The following is a 23606-nucleotide window of genomic DNA, read 5'->3' on the forward strand; positions in this document are numbered from 1 at the left end:
ATGGAAGTTGGGGGGGGGGACCAATGTGGTCTGCTATGTTAGGGGGTCTTTGACATGGGGGGGCTTCAATGGGAGTCAAATGGAAGGGGAGGGGTCTCCTATGGGGTCTTATATGGAAGTTGGGGGGGGGGTCTGACATGGGGTCTGCTATGTAAGGGGGTCTGGTGTCATTTGGAAGGGGAGGGGTCTCCTATGGGGTCTTATATGGAAGTTGGGGGGGGGGACCAATGTGGTCTGCTATGTTAGGGGGTCTTTGACATGGGGGGGCTTCAATGGGAGTCAAATGGAAGGGGAGGGGTCTCCTATGGGGTCTTATATGGAAGTTGGGGGGGGGGTCTGACATGGGGTCTGCTATGTAAGGGGGTCTGGTGTCATTTGGAAGGGGAGGGGTCTCCTATGGGGTCTTATATGGAAGGTGGGGGGGGGGGGGCCCAATGGGGTCTGCTATGTAAGGGGATCTGACATGGGGGGGCTTCAGTGGGTGTCATTTGGAAGGGGGGGTCTCCTATGGGGTCTTATATGGAAGTTGGGATGGGGGGGGTCACCAATGGGGTCTGCTATGTAAGGGGATCTGACATGGGGGGGCTTCAGTGGGTGTCATTTGGAAGGGGAGGGGTCTCCTATGGGGTCTTATATGGAAGAGGGGGTCAGCCATGGGGTCTTATATGGGGGGGGGGTCTCCCATGGGGGGGCTTCTTTGGGTGGCATATGGAAGGGGGGGCTCTCCTATGGGGTCTCATATGGAAGTGGGGGGGGTCACCCATGGGGTCTCCTATGGGGGGGATCCTCCATGGAGGTGTTGTGGGGGATGTCATATAGAGGGGTACCCCATAGAGGGCTTCTATGGGGTGTTGTATTGGGGGGGGGGTCTCCTACGTGGTCTCCTATGGGGGGTGGTTTCTCCCATGGGATTGATGTGGTGTGTGGGGGGGGGACTCTTATAGGGGTTCCCTATGGAACCTCATATGGGAGGGGGTCTCTCATGAGGGTCTCTTATGGGATCTCATCCGGGGGGGGGGGGGGGGGGGGATCTCATGGTTGGGGGGTCTCCTATGAGGACCCCACGGAGGTGTCGTGGTTGGGGGGGGGGGGTCTCCTATGAGGACCTCCTACGGGAGGAGGCGGTGCCTCTGCTGGGGTTTCGTATCGGGTGGGAGGGGTCTCAAACCGGGGGGGGGTCTCTCATAATGGGATCTCCTATGGGAGTCTCCCATTGCGGGGGTTTCTCTGTCCCCCCCCCCACTTTGGGTCTCCCAGCCGCACACAGCCGGGAAGCCGCTTCCATCCCCCCCCCCCCCCCCCCCCCCCCCCCCCCCCCCAAACCGGAGGCAGTGCCCCCCTCCCCTCATCTCCCCCCCCCCCCCCCCTCAGCCCTTCCCGTTCCTCGCGGAGTGTCGGGAGCTGCGATGCGGGGGAAGAGGGTTTGGAGGGGGGGGGGGGAGGAAGGAGGGAAGGGGGGGGGGGCAGAAATTCCGTCTCGGCTCCGCCGTAGGAAACTCCGCTGCTCCGTCACGGAGGGGGCGGGGCAGGAAATCCCCGGCGGGGGGGGCGGACACTTCCCCGGAGCGGAGGAGATGGGGGGGGGGGGGTTGGAAGGGGGGGGTTCCCTTCTCAATATAGGAGAGCTCGTGAGAGACCCCAATGCTACGGGAGAGACCGTGAGACCCCCCCCCGATCTGCCATGTGCACCCCCAATTCCAAGGTAGACCTACATATAGGAGACCCCTCCCCATAGGAGATCCTCCAGTGAGACCCTATGGGAGACCCCTCCCCATAGGAGATCCTCGAATGAGACCCTATGGGAGACCCCTCCCCATATGAGATCCTCCAAGGAAACCCCAATATACGAGACCCCTCCTCATAGGAGATCCTCCAATGAGACCCTATGGGAGACCCCTCCCCATAGGAGATCCTCCAATGAGACCCTATGGGAGACCCCTCCCCATAGGAGATCCTCCAATGAGACCCTATGGGAGACCCCTCCCCATAGGAGATCCTCCAATGAGACCCTATGGGAGACCCCTCCCCATAGGAGATCCTCCAATGAGACCCTATGGGAGACCCTTCCCCATAGGAGATCCTCCAATGAGACCCTATGGGAGACCCCTCCCCATAGGAGATCCTCCAATGAGACCCCAATATAGGAGACCCCTCCCCACATGAGGTCCTCCTATGAGACCCTATGGGAGACCCCTCCCCATAGGAGATCCTCCAATGAGACCCTATGGGAGACCCCTCCCCATAGGAGGTCCTCCAATGAGACCCCAACATAGGAGACCCCTCCCCATATGAGATCCTCCAACGAGACCCTATGGGAGACCCCTCCCCATAGGAGATCCTCGAATGAGACCCTATGGGAGACCCCTCCCCATATGAGATCCTCCAAGGAAACCCCAATATAGGAGACCCCTCCTCATAGGAGATCCTCCAATGAGACCCTATGGGAGACCCCTCCCCCTATGAGATCCTCCAATGAGACCCTATGGGAGACCCCTCCCCATAGGAGATCCTCCAGTGAGACCCTATGGGAGACCCCTCCCCATAGGAGGTCCTCCAATGAGACCCTATGGGAGACCCCTCCCCATATGAGATCCTCCAAGGAAACCCCAATATACGAGACCCCTCCTCATAGGAGATCCTCCAATGAGACCCTATGGGAGACCCCTCCCCATAGGAGATCCTCCAATGAGACCCTATGGGAGACCCCTCCCCATAGGAGATCCTCCAATGAGACCCTATGGGAGACCCCTCCCCATAGGAGATCCTCCAATGAGACCCTATGGGAGACCCCTCCCCATAGGAGATCCTCCAATGAGACCCTATGGGAGACCCTTCCCCATAGGAGATCCTCCAATGAGACCCTATGGGAGACCCCTCCCCATAGGAGATCCTCCAATGAGACCCTATGGGAGACCCCTCCCCATAGGAGATCCTCCAATGAGACCCTATGGGAGACCCCTCCCCATAGGAGATCCTCCAATGAGACCCTATGGGAGACCCCTCCCCATAGGAGATCCTCCAATGAGACCCTATGGGAGACCCCTCCCCATAGGAGATCCTCCAATGAGACCCTATGGGAGACCCCTCCCCATAGGAGGTCCTCCAATGAGACCCTATGGGAGACCCCTCCCCATAGGAGATCCTCCAATGAGACCCTATGGGAGACCCCTCCCCATAGGAGATCCTCCAATGAGACCCTATGGGAGACCCCTCCCCATAGGAGATCCTCCAGTGAGACCCCAACATAGGAGACCCCTCCCCATATGAGATCCTCCAATGAGACCCCAATATAGGAGACCCCTCCCCATAGGAGATCCTCCAATGAGACCCTATGGGAGACCCCTCCCCATATGAGATCCTCCAATGAGACCCTATGGGAGACCCCTCCCCATAGGAGGTCCTCCTATGAGACCCTATGGGAGACCCCTCCCCATAGGAGGTCCTCCAATGAGACCCTATGGGAGACCCCTCCCCATAGGAGATCCTCCAATGAGACCCTATGGGAGACCCCTCCCCATATGAGGTCCTCCTATGAGACCCTATGGGAGACCCCTCCCCATAGGAGGTCCTCCAATGAGACCCTATGGGAGACCCCTCCCCATAGGAGATCCTCCAATGAGACCCTATGGGAGACCCCTCCCCATAGGAGATCCTCCAATGAGACCCTATGGGAGACCCCTCCCCATAGGAGATCCTCCAATGAGACCCTATGGGAGACCCCTCCCCATAGGAGGTCCTCCAATGAGACCCTATGGGAGACCCCTCCCCGTATGAGATCCTCCAATGAGACCCTATGGGAGACCCCTCCCCCTATGAGATCCTCCAAGGAGACCCCAACATAGGAGACCCCTCCCCATATGCGGCTTTCCCATATAAGACCCCATGGGAGACCCCCCCTCTCAAAATGAGACCCCATGGAAGTCTTCCATATGAGACCCCCCCCGTATGAGATACCATAGGGGACCCCCATAGGAGACCCCTCCCCATAGGAACCCCCTCCCATATGACACCCCCCCTTAGGAAGCCCTCCCTATATGTGACCCCGTGGGATACCCCCATAGGAGACCCCTCCCCATATGAGACCCCCATGGGAGATCCCCTCACATAAGACCCAGTCGGAAACCCCCATAGGCGACCCCTTATGAGACCCCCAAATGAACCCCCCCCCCCCCCCCATGGGAGACCCCGTATGACACCCCACGGGAAACCACAATAGGAGACCCCTCCCCCCATGTAACACCTCATATGAGACCCCATGGGAGACCCTCCCCACATAGAACCCCATGGGAAGCCCCCATAGGGCACTCCCTCATATGAGACCTCCATGGGGGACCCCACGTAGGGAGATGACGGGGAGGCGCCATGGCCCCGCCCCTTTTCTTTGGCCCCGCCCCCTGTCCCGCCCATTTCCCACCAGGCCCGCCCCCTTATCCTCCAATCAGCGCGGGGAAGAACAGTCACGTGACGGCGTGCGCGGCGGCGGAAGGGTGCGTCACGTGATCTCGGCGGCTCCGCGATCCCCCGGAAGGACGGGGAGGGGGAGGGGGCGTGGCCAGACGGGGGTGGGCGGGACCGCCCCCGCGTGTGGGCGGGGCCTCTAGATGTGGGCGTGGCCTCCAGGTGTGGGCGGGGCGCTTCTTCCGGAAGGGGCAGTTGGTGGCGGGGGCAGCGAGGTGAGGGGGGGGGGGGGGGGGGGGGTGACATGGGACATAGGGGGTGTGGGGCGGGGGGTGGGTATTATGGGATGTGGGGATGGCGTTGGAGTGTGGGGGGGTGACATGGGGCTGAGGTGGGGGGAGTAATATGGGACATGGGTCTGGGGGGGGGGTGGAACATGGGGCCGAGGGGGACGTGGGGTTGAGGGGGGGGGGGATGTGGGATATGGGGTTGTCATTAGGATCGGGGTCTGGGGGGTGACGTGGGGGTGGGGTGTGTGATATGAGTCCTAAGGGGGGGTTAATGGCACCGGGGGGGGGGGAATGATATGGGGCGGGGGGGGGGGGGGTGACGTGGGGGGGGGTGAGATGGGATTGGGATGGGAGACGTGGGAGATGGGGGGAGGGAGCGTGGCATGGGGGTGAGGGCTGACATGGGGCTGTGGGGGGGGGGCGTGGAATGAGGGAGAGGCAGCGTTGGGATTTGGGGTGTGATTTGACCCCCGTGGGAAACCCCCATAGGAGACCCCTCCCCATATGAGACCCCCACGGGAGATCCCCTCACATAAGACCCAGTCGGAAACCCCCATAGGCCACCCCTTATGAGACCCCCAAATGAACCCCCCCCCCCCCCCCCCATGGGAGACCCCGTATGACATGGGGGGGGAGGAGGGTGACATGGGAATGGGCAGCACATTGGGGTGGTGTGAGAGCTGGGGGGGTTTTGGGGGGGCTGGGGGGGGGCACAGATGCTGGGAGAGGTTTGAGGATGTCCCCAGCACAGCACAGGGGGGGGCAGTGTGGGGACAGGGGTAGGGCTGGGGGGGCGTTGGGGTGGGGGGGTAACAGTACGGACACGGCAGCTTCGAGGGGGTCGGAGGGCACTGAGCCCAAAAATGGCCATGGGGACAGCGGGGGGGATTGGGGTGACCGTGGGGACAGTCGGAAGACGGGGACAGAAGGGTCCCCGTTTTGGGGATCTGGGGTAACCCCCCCCCCCCCAGGAATGAGCTGAACCCCTCCCCCCAACAGGGACCGTCCCCACTGATTGTCACCTCCTTGTCACCCAGCAGGTACGGTGCCTTGGGGGGGGGGAACAGCAACCCAAAAATGTCACCCATCTGGTGACATTCTGCACCCCAAAATTAACAGCCCTCCCCTTGGGGGGAAGGAAGGCCGGGCCTTCTGGGACGCCTTCGTTAGGCTGCAGTTATGCAAATGACCTTAGGAATGGGATGGGCTCAATTAACCTGGCTTCAATTTAACCAGCTTTGATTAACCGCCATCATTGAGCTGGCACTGGAAACCCCATTGGTGGCCCTGGGAGATGTCCCCATTTGGTGCCACCACATCCCACAGGGGGTCCCCATTGCAATGGTGGTGGGTGGCACTTTGGGTTTGTCACCACCCCTTAATGTCCCATCCCCATTTGGTGCCACCACATCCCACAGGGGGTCCCCATTGTGATGGTGGGTGGCACTTTGGGTTTGTCACCATCCCTTAATGTCCCATCCCCATTTGGTGCCACCACATCTGACATTGGTTCCCCATCCCAGTGTTGGGTGGCACTTTGGGTCTTTGGGTTTGTCACCATCCCATTTGGTGCCACCACATCTCACAGGGGTTCCCCATCCTGGTGTTGGGTGGCACTTTGGGTTTGTCACCATCCCATTTGGTGCCACCACATCTCACAGGGGGTCCCCATTGCAATGGTGGGTGGCCCTTTGGGTTTGTCACCATCCCATTTGGTGCCACCACATCTCACAGGGGGTCCCCATCCTGATGCTGAGTGGCACTTTGGGTCTTTGGGTTTGTCACAATCCCATTTGGTGCCACCACATCCCACAGGGGGTCCCCATTGCAATGGTGGGTGGCACTTTGGGTTTGTCACCACCCCTTAATGTCCCATCCCCATTTGGTGTCACCACATCTGACAGGGGTTCCCCATCCCGGTGTTGGGTGGCACTTTGGGTCTTTGGGTTTGTCACCATCCCATTTGGTGCCACCACATCTGACAGGGGTCCCCCATCCCAGTCTTGGGTGGCACTTTGGGTCTTTGGGTTTGTCATTATCCCATTTGGTGCCACCATATCTGTCAGGGGGTCCCCATCCCGGTGTTGGGTGGCACTTTGGGTTTGTCACCATCCCATTTGGTGCCACCACATCTCACAGAGGGTCCCCATCCCAGTGTTGGGTGGCACTTTGGGTCTTTGGGCTTCTCACCATCCCATTTGGTGCCACCACATCTGACAGTGGTTCCCCATCCCAGTGTTGGGTGGCACTTTGGGTCTTTGGGTTTGTCACCATCCCATTTGGTGCCACCACGTCTGACAGGGGGTCCCCATCCCGGTGTTGGGTGGCACTTTGGGTTTGTCACCATCCCATTTGGTGCCACCACATCTGACAGTGGTTCCCCATCCCAGTGTTGGGTGGCACTTTGGGTCTTTGGGTTTGTCACCATCCCATTTGGTGCCACCACATCTCACAGGGGTTCCCCATCCCAGTGTTGGGTGACACTTTGGGTTTGTCACCATCCCTTAATGTCCCATTCCCATTTGGTGCCACCACATCTCACAGAGGGTCCCCATCCCAGTGCTGGGTGGCACTTTGGGTTTGTCACCATCCCATTTGGTGCCACCACATCTGACAGTGGTTCCCCATCCCAGTGTTGGGTGGCACTTTGGGTCTTTGGGTTTGTCACCATCCCATTTGGTGCCACCACATCTGACAGGGGGTCCCCATCCTGATGTTGAGTGGCACTTTGGGTTTGTCACCATCCCATTTGGTGCCACCACATCTGACAGGGGTTCCCCATCCCGGTGTTGGGTGGCCCTTTGGGTTTGTCACCATCCCTTAATGTCCCATCCCCTTTTGGTGTCACCACATCTCACAGTGGGTCCCCATCCCGGTGTTGGGTGGCCCTTTGGGTTTGTCACCATCCCCTCACGTCCTCAGCATCACCATGGATCTGCTCACCGCCGTGGGCTGTGCCGTTGCTGTGCTCCTGGTGACAACAGCGGTGGCACTGCTCGGCGCTGCCCATCACTTGGGGCTCCTCTACCAGCTCTTCCACAAGGTAGGGCGAAATGAGCCAAAAACACCGTTTCTTTCCCCCCCCACCCCAGTTAATCCACCCCTTGTTTTCTAACCCATCACCCTCCCCACCCTGCAGGTGGAACCCAAAAGCCCCCGTCACGGTGGTGAGTTGGTGGCCGACGTGCTGAAGGCTCACGGCGTCCGCTTCGTCTTCACTTTGGCCGGGGGTCACATCTCCCCCATCCTGGTGGCCGCCGAGAAGGTGGGCATCCGCGTGGTGGACACACGGCACGAGGCCACCGCCGTCTTCGCCGCCGATGCCGTCTCCAGGCTCTCAGGTACAGCTGGGGCAGAGGGACCCAGCAGGCAATGGAGAGCTCGTGGCCAACGCTGCCCTCCAAAGGGTGGAGGATTTGGGGGTGTCACCGTTTTGTGGGGTCTTGGTTGAGTGGAGCACACCGTGGATCTCTCAGTGACGATGTCACTCCCCATTTATTGTCACCCCGAAGCAATTTGGGATCTCCACGGTCAATGGGATGATGGTGGTAGAGCTCATGGCCAACGCCTTCGTCTTCCCCAAAGGATGGAGGATTTGGGGGTGTCACCGTTTTGTGGGGTCTTGGTTGAGTGGGGCACTCCGTGGTCTCTCCCTGAAGCATTTTCTCCCCATTTATTCTCACCCCGAAGTAATTTGGGATCTCCAGGGTCAATGGGATGCGGGCAGATAGAGCTCATGGCCAACGCCTTCGTCTTCCCCAAAGGATGGAGGATTTGGGGGTGTCTCCGTTTTGTGGGGTCTTGGTTGAGTGGGGCGCTCCGTGGTCTCTCCCTGAAGCGTTTTCTCCCCATTTATTGTCACCCCGAAGTAATTTGGGATCTCCAGGGTCAATGGGATGATGGTGGTAGAGCTCATGGCCAACGCTGCCCTCCAAAGGGTGGAGGATTTGGGGGTGTCCCCGTTTTGTGGGGTCTTGGTTGAGTGGGGAGCTGTGTGGTCTCTCCTTGAAGCATTTTCTCCCCATTTATTCTCACCCTGATGTAATTTGGGACCTCCAGGGTCAGTGGGATGAGGGCAGATAGAGCTCATGGCCAACGCCTTCGTCTTCCCCAAAGGATGGAGGATTTGGGGGTGTCCCCCTTTTGTGGGGTCTTGGTTGAGTGGAGCACACCGTGGATCTCTCAGTGACGATGTCACTCCCCATTTCTTCTCACCCCGAAGTAATTTGGGATCTCCAGGGTCAATGGGATGAGGGCAGACAGAGTTCATGGCCAACGCTGCCCTCCTTCGTCTTCCGCAAAGGGTGGAGGATTTGGGGGTGTCCCCACTTTTGTGGGGTCTTGGTTGAGTGGGGCGCTCCGTGGTCTCTCCTTGAAGCATTTTCTCCCCATTTATTGTCACCCCAAAATAATTTGGGATCTCCAGGGTCAATGGGATGATGGTGGTAGAGTTCATGGCCAACGCTGCCCTCCTTCGTCTTCCCCAAAGGATGGAGGATTTTGGGGTGTCCCCGTTTTGTGGGGTCTTGGTTGAGTGGGGTGCTCTGTGGTCTCTCCTTGAAGCATTTTCTCCCCATTTATTCTCACCCCGAAGTAATTTGGGATCTCCAGGGTCAATGGGATGCGGGCAGATAGAGCTCATGGCCAACGCCTTCGTCTTCCCCAAAGGATGGAGGATTTGGGGGTGTCTCCGTTTTGTGGGGTCTTGGTTGAGTGGGGCGCTCCGTGGTCTCTCCCTGAAGCGTTTTCTCCCCATTTATTGTCACCCCGAAGTAATTTGGGATCTCCAGGGTCAATGGGATGATGGTGGTAGAGCTCATGGCCAACGCTGCCCTCCTTCGTCTTCCCCAAAGGATGGAGGATTTGGGGGTGTCCCCAGTTTTGTGGGGCCTTGGTTGAGTGGAGCACACCGTGGATCTCTCAGTGACGATGTCACTCCCCATTTATTCTCACCCCAAACTAATTTGGGATCTCCAGGGTCAATGGGATGAGGGCAGACAGAGCTCATGGCCAACGCCTTCGTCTTCCCCAAAGGATGGAGGATTTGGGGGTGTCCCCGTTATGTGGGGCCTTGTTTGAATGGAGCACTCCATGGGTCTCCCAGCAGGGGGATTCCCCCCATTTACCCCCACCCCAAACTGAATTCTCCCCCAGGTCGCATCGGTGTGGCTGTCGTCACCGCCGGCCCCGGTGTCACCAACGCGGTGACGGCCATCAAGAACGCTCAGATGGCCGAATCCCCACTGCTGCTCATCGGCGGGGCGGCCGCCTCGTTGCAGAAGGTCCGTAGGATGAACGAAGGGATTTAGGACCCCGAACCCACCCCACGCCCCCATTCTTTTGGGGATCCCCTCGCTCATCTCGGGGTGTTCCCGCAGGGACGTGGAGCGCTGCAGGACATCGACCAGCTGTCCCTCTTTAGGACGCTGTGCAAGGCGTGCGTCTCCGTGCGCACCGTGCGGCAGATCGTCCCCACGCTGCGCCACGCCATCGCCACCGCGCAGTCCGGGACCCCCGGTACAATGAGGGGACCCCAGAGCCCCCCCCTTGGGAGGATTTGGGGTGACCTCGCCCCCTATGGGTGCCATTTTGGGGCGCTGCTTTTGGGTGACGCTTTGGGTACTGTTGGTGTCAACCCCACAATGCTCATTTTTTGGGGTCCCCTCACCCCCCATATATCATCACCCTATGGTTTGGGACCCCCCAATACAACAAGGGGACCCCAGAGACCCCCCCGGAAGGATTTGGGGTGACCTCACCCCCTCTGGGTGCCATTTTGGGGCGCTCCTTTTGAGTGATGCTTTGGGTGCTGTTGGTGTCAACCCCACAGTGCTCATTTTTTGGGGTCCCCTCACCCCCCATACATCATCATCGTATGTTTTGGGACCCCCGGTACAATGAGGGGACCCCAGAGCCCCCCCTTGGGAGGATTTGGGGTGACCTCGCCCCCTATGGGTGCAATTTTGGGGCGCTGCTTTTGGGTGATGCTTTGAGTGCTGTTGGTGTCAACCCCACAGTGCTCATGTTTTGGGGTCCCCTCACCCCCCATACATCATCATCGTATGTTTTGGGACCCCCAGTACAATGAGGGGACCCCAGAGCCCCCCCTTGGGAGGATTTGGGGTGACCTCGCCCCCTATGGGTGCCATTTTGGGGCGCTGCTTTTGGGTGACGCTTTGGGTACTGTTGGTGTCAACCCCAGAATGCTCATTTTTTGGGGTCCCCTCACCCCCCATACATCATCACCATATGGTTTGGGACCCCTGGTACAATGAGGGGACCCCAGAGACCCCCCCGGGAGGATTTGGGGTGACCTCGCCCCCTATGGGTGCCATTTTGGGGCGCTGCTTTTGGGTGACGCTTTGGGTACTGTTGGTGTCAACCCCACAATGCTCATTTTTTGGGGTCCCCTCACCCCCCATATATCATCACCCTATGGTTTGGGACCCCCCAATACAACAAGGGGACCCCAGAGACCCCCCCGGGAGGATTTGGGGTGACCTCGCCCCCTATGGGTGCCATTTTGGGGCGCTGCTTTTGGGTGACGCTTTGGGTACTGTTGGTGTCAACCCCAGAATGCTCATTTTTTGGGGTCCCCTCACCCCCCATATATCATCACCCTATGGTTTGGGACCCCCCAATACAACAAGGGGACCCCAGAGACCCCCCCGGGAGGATTTGGGGTGACCTCCCCCCCTATGGGCGCCATTTTGGGGCGCTCCTTTTGGGTGACGCTTTGGGTACTGTTGATGTCAACCCCACAATGCTCATTTTTTGGGGTCCCCTCACCCCCCATACATCATCACCGTATGTTTTGGGACCCCCGGTACAATGAGGGGACCCCAGAGCCCCCCTGGGAGGATTTGGGGTGCCCTCACCCCCCCTTTACGAGTGCCGGTGGTATTTTGGGGCGCTGCTTTGGGTGCTATTGGCATCACCCCGCCACGTTCAGTTTTTGGGGTCCCCCCCACACCCCCCACAGGTCCCGTCTTCGTGGAGCTCCCCATCGATGTCCTCTACCCCTTCCACGTGGTGGAAAAGGAGGTGGGCGGCCCCAAAAGCACCCGGGGGCTGCGGGGGAAGCTGATACAGTGGTGAGCACCCATCCCACCCCCACCCATGGGTGCTCCCGGTGACCCCAAAAGGCTGACACCCCAAAACGTCCCCTTCCTCCCAGGTACCTCAAGAACTACGTCCGTAACCTATTTGTGGGTGCCTGGGAACCCCGGGATGTCACCCCATTACCCGTGAAGGTGCCGTTGGCCACCGAGGATGAGGTTGGGTTTGTCCCTCAACGTGCCTTGGGGTTTTGGGGGGCCGGTTTGGTTGGGTTTGGGGTCTGGTTGGGGTCCATTTGAGGATGGTGGAGTCAGTTTTGGGGGGATGGTGGAGCCAATTTTGGGGGGTGGTTGAGTCAGTTTTGGGGGGTGGTTGAGCCAATTTTGGGGGGTGGTTCAGTCAGTTTTGGGGGGTGGTTGAGTCAGTTTTGGGGGGATGATGGAGCCAATTTTGGGGGATGGTTGACAAATTTTGGGGGGCGGTTGAGCCAATTTTGGGGGATGGTTGAGTCAGTTTTGGGGGATGGTTGAGCCAATTTTGGGGGGTGGTTCAGCCAGTTTTGGGGGGATGGTTGAGTCAGTTTTGGGGGATGATGGAGCCAATTTTGGGGGGTGGTTGAGTCAATTTTGGGGGGATGATGGAGCCAATTTTGAGGGGCGGTTGAGCCAATTTTGGGGGATGGTTGAGTCAGTTTTGGGGGGTGGTTGAGCCAATTTTGGGGGGTGGTTGAGCCAATTTTGGGGGGGTGGTTGAGCCAGTTTTGGGGGGATCGTTGAGTCAGTTTTGGGGGGATGATGGAGCCAATTTTGGGGGGTGGTTGAGCCAATTTGGGGGGCGGTTGAGCCAATTTTGGGGGATGATGGAGCCAATTTTGGGGGATGGTTAAGTCAATTTTGGGGGGTGGTTCAGCCAGTTTTGGGGGGATGGTTGAGTCAGTTTTGGGGGGATGATGGAGCCAATTTTGGAGGGTGGTTGTGCCAATTTTGGGGGGTGGTTGAGTCAGTTTTGGGGTGTGGTTGAGCCAATTTTGGGGGGCGGTTCAGTCAATTTTGGGGGGTAGTTGAGGCAATTTTGGGGGGGTGATTGAGCCAATTTTGGGGGATGGTTGAGTCACTTTTGGGGGATGATGGATCCAATTTTGGGGTGTGGTTGAGTCAGTTTTGGGGGGATGATGGAGCCGATTTTGGGGGATGGTTGAGCCAATTTTGGGCGGAGGTTGAGCCAATTTTGGGGGGCGGTTGAGCCAATTTTGGGGGGATGATGGAGCCAATTTTGGGGGGTGGTTGAGCCAGTTTTGGGCTGTCACCCCATAGCACAGGGATGGCAGTGGGGCTCAACTTGAGGCGCAAAAAGGGTGGGTTTTGGGGGTCAATTCAGCGTCGTTTGGGGCTGAATGGAGCCGCTTTTTGGAGGACGCCCTCACCCATTTGGGGGATCCAACAGAGCCCGGTTTAGCGTCCATCCGAGCTGGGATTTGGGGCCAATCCGTCCAGTTTTGGGGGGGATCTGACGGAGCTGTTTTTGGGGGGCGGGGGGCAAACAGATGCAGCGGTGCGCCGAGCTGCTGAGCCGTGCCACGAAGCCATTGGTGCTGGTGGGAAGTCAGGCCATGCTGCCACCCACGCCGGCCGAGGAGCTGCGGTGGGTTTGGGGACGGAGGGGACGGTTTGGGGTCAGGGCGGCCCTATGGGGGACGGAATGGGGCGGTATGGGGACAACTGAGGTTGGTGGGTCGTCCGGTTTGGGGACGGATGAGGTGGTGTGGGGACAATTGGACGCCTTTGGGAGTGGGTCGTTCAGTCCGGGGATGGATGGGGTGGTTTGGGGGGGACGGAGGGAATGATTTGGGGTCGGCCCATTTGGGGAGAGGTGGAATTGGTTTTGGGGCAGAATCGGCCGCTTTGGCGATGACTTCGTGAGCCTTTGGGTCCAACCAAAGTGACTTTGGGTCCGACCAAACCAACTTTGGGTCCAACCACACCAACTTTGGGTCCCTTTGGGTCCGACCAAACCAACTTTGGGTCCGACCAAACCGACTTTGGGTCCCTTTGGGTCCAACCAAACCAACTTTGGGTCCAACCAAACCGACTTTGGGTCCAACCAAACCAACTTTGGGTCCAACCAAACCAACTTTGAGTCCAACCAAAGCGACTTTGGGTCTGACCAAATGACTTTGGGTCCAATGGGTCCAACCAAACCGACTTTGGGTCCCTTTGGGTCCGACCAAACCGACTTTGGGTCCAACCAAACCGACTTTGGGTCCCTTTGGGTCCGACCAAACCGACTTTGGGTCCCTTTGGGTCCAACCAAACCGACTTTGGGTCCCTTTGGGTCCAACCAAACCAACTTTGGGTCCGACCAAACCGACTTTGGGTCCCTTTGGGTCCAACCAAACCGACTTTGGGTCCCTTTCGGTCCGACCAAACCAACGTTGGGTCGGTCCAACCAAACCGACTTTGGGTCCAACCAAACCAACTTTGGGTCCAACCAAACCAACTTTGGGTCCAACCAAACCGACTTTGGGTCCGACCAAATTACTTTGGGTCCAACCAAACCGACTTTGGGTCCCTTTGGGTCCAACCAAACCGACTTTGGGTCCAACCAAACCAACTTTGGGTCCAACCAAAGCGACTTTGGGTGCAACCAAACAAACTTTGGGTCCAACCAAACCGAGTTTGGGTCCAACCAAATGACTTTGGGTCCAACCAAACCGACTTTGGGTCCGACCAAACCGACTTTGGGTCCCTTTGGGTCCGACCAAACTGACTTTGGGTCCAACCAAACCAACTTTGGGTCCGACCAAAGCGACTTTGGGTCCGACCAAACAGACTTTGGGTCCAACCAAACAGATTTTGGGTCCAACCAAACCGACTTTGGGTCCGGAGCCCATTCTGAGTCCCAACCGATCCCTTTTTGGGGTTAATCGATCCTCTTTTGGGGCCGCTCAGGGACGCATTGGAAGCCCTGGGCATCCCATGCTACCTCGGTGGGGCAGCACGGGGGCTTCTGCCCCCCGACAGCCCCCTCCTCCTGCGCCACAACCGCCGCGATGCCCTCCGCGATGCCGACCTGGTGCTGCTGGCAGGTGGGTCCCCGGGGCGGGGATGGCGTGGGGTGACCCCACAACGTCCCCCCGTCCCCCACATCCCATCCCCTCCATGTGTCCCCCCCCCCCCAAAAAGGCTCCGTCTGTGATTTCCGCCTCTCCTACGGGCGGCTCTTTGGACGTGGGGCCGTCATCGTCGCCGTCAACCGGGACAGAGTGCAGCTGCTGCGCAACGCCGACGTCTTCTGGAGGCCACGGATCGCTGTGCGAGGTGAGCACAGCCCCACTGCCACCCCTGCGCTATGGGGTGAGCACAGCCCCACTGCCACCCCTGCGCTATGGGGTGAGCACAGCCCCACTGCCACCCCTACGCTATGGGGTGAGCACAGCCCCACTGCCATCCCTGCGCTATGGGGTGACAGCCCCCACCCCACTGCCATCCCTGCGCTATGGGGTGACAGCCCCCACCCCACTGCCATCCCTGTGCTATGGGGTGAGCACAGCCCCACTGCCACCCCTGTGCTATGGGGTGAGCACAGCCCCACTGCCATCCCTGCGCTATGGGGTGACAGCCCCCACCCCACTGCCATCCCTGTGCTATGGGGTGAGCACAGCCCCACTGCCACCCCTGCGCTATGGGGTGACAGCCCCCACCCCACTGCCATCCCTGCGCTATGGGGTGACAGCCCCCACCCCACTGCCATCCCTGTGCTATGGGGTGAGCACAGCCCCACTGCCACCCCTGTGCTATGGGGTGAGCACAGCCCCACTGCCATCCCTGCGCTATGGGGTGACAGCCCCCACCCCACTGCCATCCCTGTGCTATGGGGTGAGCACAGCCCCACTGCCACCCCTGCGCTATGGGGTGACAGCCCCCACCCCACTGCCATCCCTGCGCTATGGGGTGACAGCCCCCACCCCACTGCCATCCCTGCGCTATGGGGTGGGTGTTGGGATTGAGGTGGGCTCAGAGGGTTGTGGGGTCCAACAGAGACCACTTTGGGGTCCATGCGGGGCGGGTTTGGGGTTCAGCAGAGCTGCGGATTGGGGCCAATTCATCCATTTTTGATGCCCCAACGGAGCACATTTTGTGTTGTGCTGAATTTTGGGGCCACTTTAGCTTCATTTGGGGTTCAGCTGATGGGTTCGTGGGGGATCCACGCCAGGCAGATTGGGAACCCAACAGAGCTGAGTTTTGGGGCCACTTCAGCCATATTTGGGACCCAAATGTGCCGCTTCTTGGGGTCCAACCATGGGGAGATTTGGGGTCCAACGGAGCTGCGTTTTGGGGACAGTTCAGGCAGTTTTGGGGCTCAGCTGAGCCGGATGTTGGCTTCCAACCAAGCCAGCTGTGGGATCCAACCCCACAGGCTTTGGGGTCAATTCGGTCAGCTTCGGCGTGGCTTTTTTGGGGCCATTTTTTTTTGGGGGGGGGGGGGGTCCAACCGAAGGGGGCGTATGGGGGATTCGAACAGGAGTGGATTTGGGGCCCCGATTTAGCGGGGTTTGGGGTTAAGGATGGGTGCGATTTTATATGGCGGTGGATGGGGAGAGCTGTGCCGTCCCTGCAGGCGACGCCGCCTCCTTCGTGGTGGGGTTGGCACAAAGGCTGCGGGGCTTCTCCTGCCCCACACATTGGCTGCAGCGGCTGCGGGAGGCTGAGCAGAAAAAGGAGAGGGCGAACCGGTGAGTGCCCGGGGGGGGTGGGATGGGGTGGGGTGGGGTGGGGGTGGGGATGGGATGGGATGGGATGGGATGGGATGGGATGGGATGGGATGGGATGGGATGGGATGGGATGGGGATGGGATGGGAATGATGGGATTTAGGATGGAGATGGAGATGGGGATGGGATGGGGATGGGGGTGGGACAGGGATGGGGACCTGATGGGGATGGAATGGGATGGGATGGGGATGGGATGGGATGGGATGGGATGGGATGGGATGGGGATGGGGACGGGATAGGGATGGGGATGGGATGGGGATGATGGGATTTAGGATGGAGATGGAGATGGGGATGGGATGGGGATGGGGATGGGATGGGATGGGATGGGATGGGATGGAGATGGGGATGGGATGGGATGGGGTGGGATAGGGATGGGGATGGGATGGGAATGATGGGATTTAGGATGGAGATGGAGATGGGGATGGGATGGGGATGGGGATGGGATGGGATGGGATGGGATGGGGTGGGGGTGGGACAGGGATGGGGACCTGATGGGGATGGAATGGGATGGGATGGGATGGGATGGGATGGGGACGGGGATGGGGATGGGATGGGATGGGATGGGATGGGGTGGGATAGGGATGGGGATGGGATGGGGATGATGGGATTTAGGATGGAGATGGAGATGGGGATGGGGGTGGGACGGGATGGGATGGGATGGGGATGGGGGTGGGACGGGGATGGGGACCTGATGGGGATGGAATGGAATGGGATGGGGATGGGATGGGATGGGGTGGGGATGGGATGGGATGGGATGGGATGGGATGGGGATGGGGATGGGACGGGGATGGGATGGGATGGGATGGGATGGGATGGGATGGGATGGGATGGGATGGGATGAAGATGGGGATGGGATGAGGATGGAGATGATGGGATTTAGGATGGAGATGGGGATGGAGATGGGATGGAGATGGGGATGGGGATGGAGATGGGGATGGGGATGGGATGGAATGGGATGGAGATGGGGGTGGGATGGGATGGGGACAGACAGGGATGGGTATGGGACGGGGATGGGGATGGGGATGGGACGGGGATGGGGATGGGATGAGGATGGAGATGATGGGATTTAGGATGGAGATGGGAATGAGAATGGGGATGGGGATGGAGATGGGGATGGGATGGGATGGGATGGGATGGGATGGGATGGGATGGGATGGGATGGGGATGGGGATGGGGATGGGATGGGATGGGATGGGGATGGGGGTGGGACGGGGATGGGGACCTGATGGGGATGGGATGGGATGGGGATGGGATGGGATGGGGATGGGATGGGGACGGGGACGGGGATGGGATGGGATGGGATGGGATGGGATGGGATGGGGATGGGGATGGGATGGGAATGATGGGATTTAGGATGGAGATGGGGATGGGATGGGGATGGGGATGGGATGGGATGGGATGGGATGGGATGGGATGGGGATGGGGGTGGGACGGGGATGGGGACCTGATGGGGATGGAATGGGATGGGATGGGATGGGGATGGGATGGGAATGATGGGATTTAGGATGGAGATGGGGATGGGATGGGGATGGGGATGGGATGGGATGGGATGGGATGGGATGGGATGGGATGGGATGGGATGGGGATGGGGATGGGGATGGGATGGGAATGATGGGATTTAGGATGGAGATGGAGATGGGGATGGGATGGGGATGGGGGTGGGACAGGGATGGGGACCTGATGGGGATGGAATGGGATGGGATGGGGATGGGATGGGATGGGATGGGATGGGATGGGGATGGGGACGGGATAGGGATGGGGATGGGATGGGGATGATGGGATTTAGGATGGAGATGGAGATGGGGATGGGATGGGGATGGGGATGGGATGGGATGGGATGGGATGGGATGGAGATGGGGATGGGATGGGATGGGATGGGGTGGGATAGGGATGGGGATGGGATGGGAATGATGGGATTTAGGATGGAGATGGAGATGGGGATGGGATGGGGATGGGGATGGGATGGGATGGGATGGGATGGGGTGGGGGTGGGACAGGGATGGGGACCTGATGGGGATGGAATGGGATGGGATGGGATGGGATGGGATGGGATGGGATGGGGACGGGGATGGGGATGGGATGGGATGGGATGGGATGGGGTGGGATAGGGATGGGGATGGGATGGGGATGATGGGATTTAGGATGGAGATGGAGATGGGGATGGGGGTGGGACGGGATGGGATGGGATGGGGATGGGGGTGGGACGGGGATGGGGACCTGATGGGGATGGAATGGAATGGGATGGGGATGGGATGGGATGGGGTGGGGATGGGATGGGATGGGATGGGATGGGGATGGGGATGGGACGGGGATGGGATGGGATGGGATGGGATGGGATGGGATGAAGATGGGGATGGGATGAGGATGGAGATGATGGGATTTAGGATGGAGATGGGGATGGAGATGGGATGGAGATGGGGATGGGGATGGAGATGGGGATGGGGATGGGATGGAATGGGATGGAGATGGGGGTGGGATGGGATGGGGACAGACAGGGATGGGTATGGGACGGGGATGGGGATGGGGATGGGACGGGGATGGGGATGGGATGAGGATGGAGATGATGGGATTTAGGATGGAGATGGGAATGAGAATGGGGATGGGGATGGAGATGGGGATGGGATGGGATGGGATGGGATGGGATGGGATGGGGATGGGGATGGGGATGGGATGGGATGGGATGGGGATGGGGGTGGGACGGGGATGGGGACCTGATGGGGATGGGATGGGATGGGGATGGGATGGGATGGGGATGGGATGGGGACGGGGACGGGGATGGGATGGGATGGGATGGGATGGGGATGGGATGGGATGGGATGGGGATGGGGATGGGATGGGAATGATGGGATTTAGGATGGAGATGGGGATGGGATGGGGATGGGGATGGGATGGGATGGGATGGGATGGGATGGGATGGGATGGGATGGGGATGGGGGTGGGACGGGGATGGGGACCTGATGGGGATGGAATGGGATGGGATGGGATGGGGATGGGATGGGAATGATGGGATTTAGGATGGAGATGGGGATGGGATGGGGATGGGGATGGGATGGGATGGGATGGGATGGGGATGGGGGTGGGACGGGGATGGGGACCTGATGGGGATGGAATGGGATGGGGTGGGATGGGATGGGGTGGGATGGGGTGGGATGGGATGGGATGGGATGGGATGGGATGGGATGGGGGTGGGACAGGGATGGGGACCTGATGGGGATGGAATGGGATGGGATGGGGATGGGATGGGATGGGATGGGATGGGATGGGATGGGATGGGATGGGGATGGGGATGGGATGGGAATGATGGGATTTAGGATGGAGATGGGGATGGGGATGGGGATGGAGATGGGGATGGAGATGGGGATGGGGATGGGATGGGATGGGATGGGATGGGATGGGGATGGGGATGGGACGGGGATGGGATGGGATGGGATGGGATGGGATGGGATGGGATGGGATGGGATGGGGTGGGATGGGATGAAGATGGGGATGGGATGAGGATGGAGATGATGGGATTTAGGATGGAGATGGGGATGGAGATGGGATGGAGATGGGGATGGGGATGGAGATGGGGATGGGGATGGGATGGGATGGGATGGAGATGGGGGTGGGATGGGATGGGGACAGACAGGGATGGGTATGGGACGGGGATGGGGATGGGGATGGGACGGGGATGGGGATGGGATGAGGATGGAGATGATGGGATTTAGGATGGAGATGGGAATGAGAATGGGGATGGGGATGGGGATGGAGATGGGGATGGAGATGGGGATGGGGATGGGATGGGATGGGATGGGGATGGGGACGGGATGGGGATGGGGACGGGAATGGGGTTAGGGACAGGCAGGGGGAGGAGGACTGATTTGGGGATTGGGAATGAAACGGGAACGGGGACAAGGATTGACATCAGGGTAGGGACAGGTGAGGGGGTGAGGGTTGGCTTCGGGATGGGAGCGGCTTTGGGGCAGTTGGCAGGGATGGAGATGGGGACGAGGACGGACATCAGGACGGGGACAGGCTGGGGAAGGTGGAGAGGGATGGGGACAGATGTGGGAATGGGAACAAGGACAGGCGTTAGGATGGGGACAGGCGTTAGGATGGGGACAGGCGTTAGGATGGGGACAGACATTAGTATGGGGACAGGGGCAGCAGCTTCCATGGGCAGTGAGGGGGTCCTCGTGTCCGTTTTTGGGGGGAACCCCATTTCAGGTTCTCGGCTTCTTTTGGGGTGGGAAACCTCATCCCCTTTCCATCCTGGGGGGGCTCCCTTCCCATTTCCAGCGGCAGAGCGCAGCCCCATCTCCACTCTGGGGGCAGCCAATCTCACCTCATCGGGGTGGGGGTTCTCCTCCCCAGGGAGAAGGCAGCGACCCCAACCGCTCAGCACCTGAACCCCATGGATGTGCTGTACCGCATGGACGCTCTGCTGCCCCCCGACAGCCTCCTGGTGGCCGACGGGGGGGACTTCGTGGGCACCGCCGCCTACATCGTGCGTCCCCGCCGTCCCCTCTCCTGGCTGGACCCCGGTGAGGACCCCCACAGTGCGCCGCCCCCCCTTTGGGGGCGCACACACAGCCGAGGGGTGACGTTGGTTGCTGCTGTGCCCGCAGGCGCCTTCGGCACGCTGGGAGTCGGCGGTGGGTTCGCTCTGGGTGCCAAACTGTGCCGGCCCGAAGCAGAGGTATGGGGTGGGGGGTGGGGGGTGGGGCGCAGCGTGGGGGGCAGCGGTGCCGCGTGTGGCGTTTGTCACCCCCCCGGGTGTCACCTGGCAGGTTTGGGTCATTTACGGTGACGGCTCACTGGGATACAGCCTCATGGAGTTCGACACCTTCGTGCGGCACAAGGTGAGGTGGCACCGCAATGGGGTCCGTGGGGAGGCGGAGAATGGGGGGGGGGGGGGACACAGTTTGGGGTGTTGTCCCCACGGTGGGGTGGCACCGGGGTGTCTCTGTCCCTGCAGACTCCCATCATCGCATTGGTGGGCAACGACGCGTGCTGGAGCCAGATTGCCCGGGAGCAGGTGGCCATGCTGGGCAGCAACGTGGCGTGCGGCCTCGAGTTCGTGGGTGAGCACTGTCCCCGCTGTCCCCAACGCGTGGGGGGGGGACAGCTGCCCTCAGCTGGGGGCTCTCGGTGGCGCTGTGTCACCGTGGGGTGGGATGGGCCGTGCCTGGTGGCACTGTGTGGCCTTGGATGGGGCCGTGCTGGTGGCACCGTGTGGCCTTGGATGGGGCTGTGCTGGTGGCACCGTGTGGCCTTGGATGGGGCTGTGCTGGTGGCACCGTGTGGCCTTGGATGGGGCTGTGCTGGTGGCACCGTGTGGCCTTGGATGGGGCCGTGCTGGTGGCACCATGTGGCCTTGGATCGGGCCGTGCTGGTGGCACCATGTGGCCTTGGATGGGGCTGTGCTGGTGGCACCGTGTGGCCTTGGATGGGGCCGTGCTGGTGGCACTGCATCGCCACAGACTGTGCCACATCTGCTGTCCTCGTGTCCCCCTCTATGGCACTGTTGTCACCCTGAGGACCAGGCCGTGCTGGTGGCACTGTGTGGCCTTGGATGGGGCCGTGCTGGTGGCACCGTGTGGCCTTGGATGGGGCCGTGCTGGTGGCACTGTGTGGCCTTGGATGGGGCCGTGCTGGTGGCACCGTGTGGCCTTGGATGGGGCTGTGCTGGTGGCACCGTGTGGCCTTGGATAGGGCCATACCTGGTGGCACTGCGTCACCGCAGACTGTGCCACATCTGCTGTCCTCGTGTCCCCCTCTATGGCACTGTTGTCACCCTGAGGACCAGGCTGTGCCTGGTGGCACCGTGTCCCCTTGGATGGGGCCATGCCTGGTGGCACCGTGTGGCCTTGGATGGGGCCATGCTGGTGGCACTGTGTGGCCTTGGATGGGGCTGTGCTGGTGGCACCGTGTGGCCTTGGATGGGGCCATGCTGGTGGCACTGTGTGGCCTTGGATGGGGCTGTGCTGGTGGCACCGTGTGGCCTTGGATGGGGCCATGCTGGTGGCACTGCGTCACCGCAGACTGTGCCACATCTGCTGTCCTCGTGTCCCCCTCTATGGCACTGTTGTCACCCTGAGGACCAGGCCGTGCCTGGTGGCACCGTGTGGCCTTGGTCAGGCCATGCCTGCTGGCACCGTGTGGCCTTGGATGGGGCCGTGCTGGTGGCACTGTGTGGCCTTGGATGGGGCCGTGCTGGTGGCACCGTGTGGCCTTGGATGGGGCTGTGCTGGTGGCACCGTGTGGCCTTGGATCGGGCCATGCCTGGTGGCACCGTGTGGCCTTGGATGGGGCCGTGCTGGTGGCACTGCATCACCGCAGACTGTGCCACATCTGCTGTCCTCGTGTCCCCCTCTATGGCACTGCTGTCACCCTGAGGACCAGGCCGTGCTGGTGGCACTGTGTCCCCTTGGCTCAGTCCATGCCAGGTGACATTGCCACCCTAAAGGGGATCAATCTACACCCGGCAGCAGCGCACCCCCTGCTCCGAGGTCACCCCATTGCGACCCACCCCCGGCAGCCCTACATCCCCCCCTCTACGGCGCGGGTGACAAAGCCACCATCCTTGTGTCCCCCCCCTCTTGTCCCCCCCCTGCAGATTACCATGCAGCAGCCGAAGCTCTGGGGGGCAAAGGCTTCGTGCTGGGCCGGCCGGATAGCAAGCAGTTGGATGCTGTGCTCCGCACCGCGCAGGATGAGTGCCGCCGGGGCCGCCCCGTCCTCATCAACGCCCTCATCGGCAAAACCGATTTCCGCGAGGGCTCCATCTCCGTGTAGGGGACGGCCCCTCTGCCCCCCAACCGCCCCCCCCTCAGTGGGGCACGCAGGACTGTCCCCTGCTCTGTCCTCTGCTCCCCCCATGGGGCACACGGAGGTGCCGCCGCGCCGTCCCCGAGCGCAGAGCGGTGCCGGTGATGGTGGCAGCGGCGCTGCATCGCCACCGTTGGCACAGCGGTGTCCCCGAGCAATAAAGCAGCACTGTGTGCCCACACTGTGTGCCCACACCGTGCCATTGATTTGGGACGCCCCCCCCCCCCCACCCTCAGCCCCCCAACCCCCCCCCCAGGTGACGTTCTGGGGGGCGGCCACC

The 23606-nt window shown here is 60.5% G+C and overlaps 1 protein-coding gene across 7 annotated transcripts; it reads left to right on the forward strand.

The window, feature by feature from the left end:
• Positions 1-4331: 4331 nt before the first annotated feature.
• Positions 4332-23507, forward strand: ILVBL (ilvB acetolactate synthase like). 7 transcript variants are annotated; one of them, XM_040653957.1, is made up of 17 exons: positions 4332-4487; positions 5688-5728; positions 7611-7731; positions 7828-8029; positions 9843-9970; positions 10067-10205; positions 11671-11782; positions 11866-11965; positions 13291-13388; positions 14696-14832; positions 14930-15064; positions 16365-16479; positions 20870-21039; positions 21124-21194; positions 21286-21357; positions 21474-21579; positions 23115-23507. In XM_040653957.1, exons 1-17 carry the CDS (start codon positions 4347-4349, stop codon positions 23291-23293), a joined length of 2067 nt encoding a protein of 688 aa, XP_040509891.1. In that variant the 5' UTR covers positions 4332-4346; the 3' UTR covers positions 23294-23507. The 7 variants fall into 7 exon arrangements, with proteins under 7 accessions (XP_040509891.1, XP_025001531.2, XP_025001533.2 ...); XM_025145763.3 differs by having other exon boundaries at positions 4467-4620; positions 7549-7731; XM_025145765.3 differs by having other exon boundaries at positions 4467-4620.
• Positions 23508-23606: the final 99 nt, after the last annotated feature.

Source organism: Gallus gallus, chromosome 30, assembly GCF_016699485.2.
Source record: "Gallus gallus isolate bGalGal1 chromosome 30, bGalGal1.mat.broiler.GRCg7b, whole genome shotgun sequence".
Lineage (NCBI taxonomy): Eukaryota > Metazoa > Chordata > Aves > Galliformes > Phasianidae > Gallus > Gallus gallus.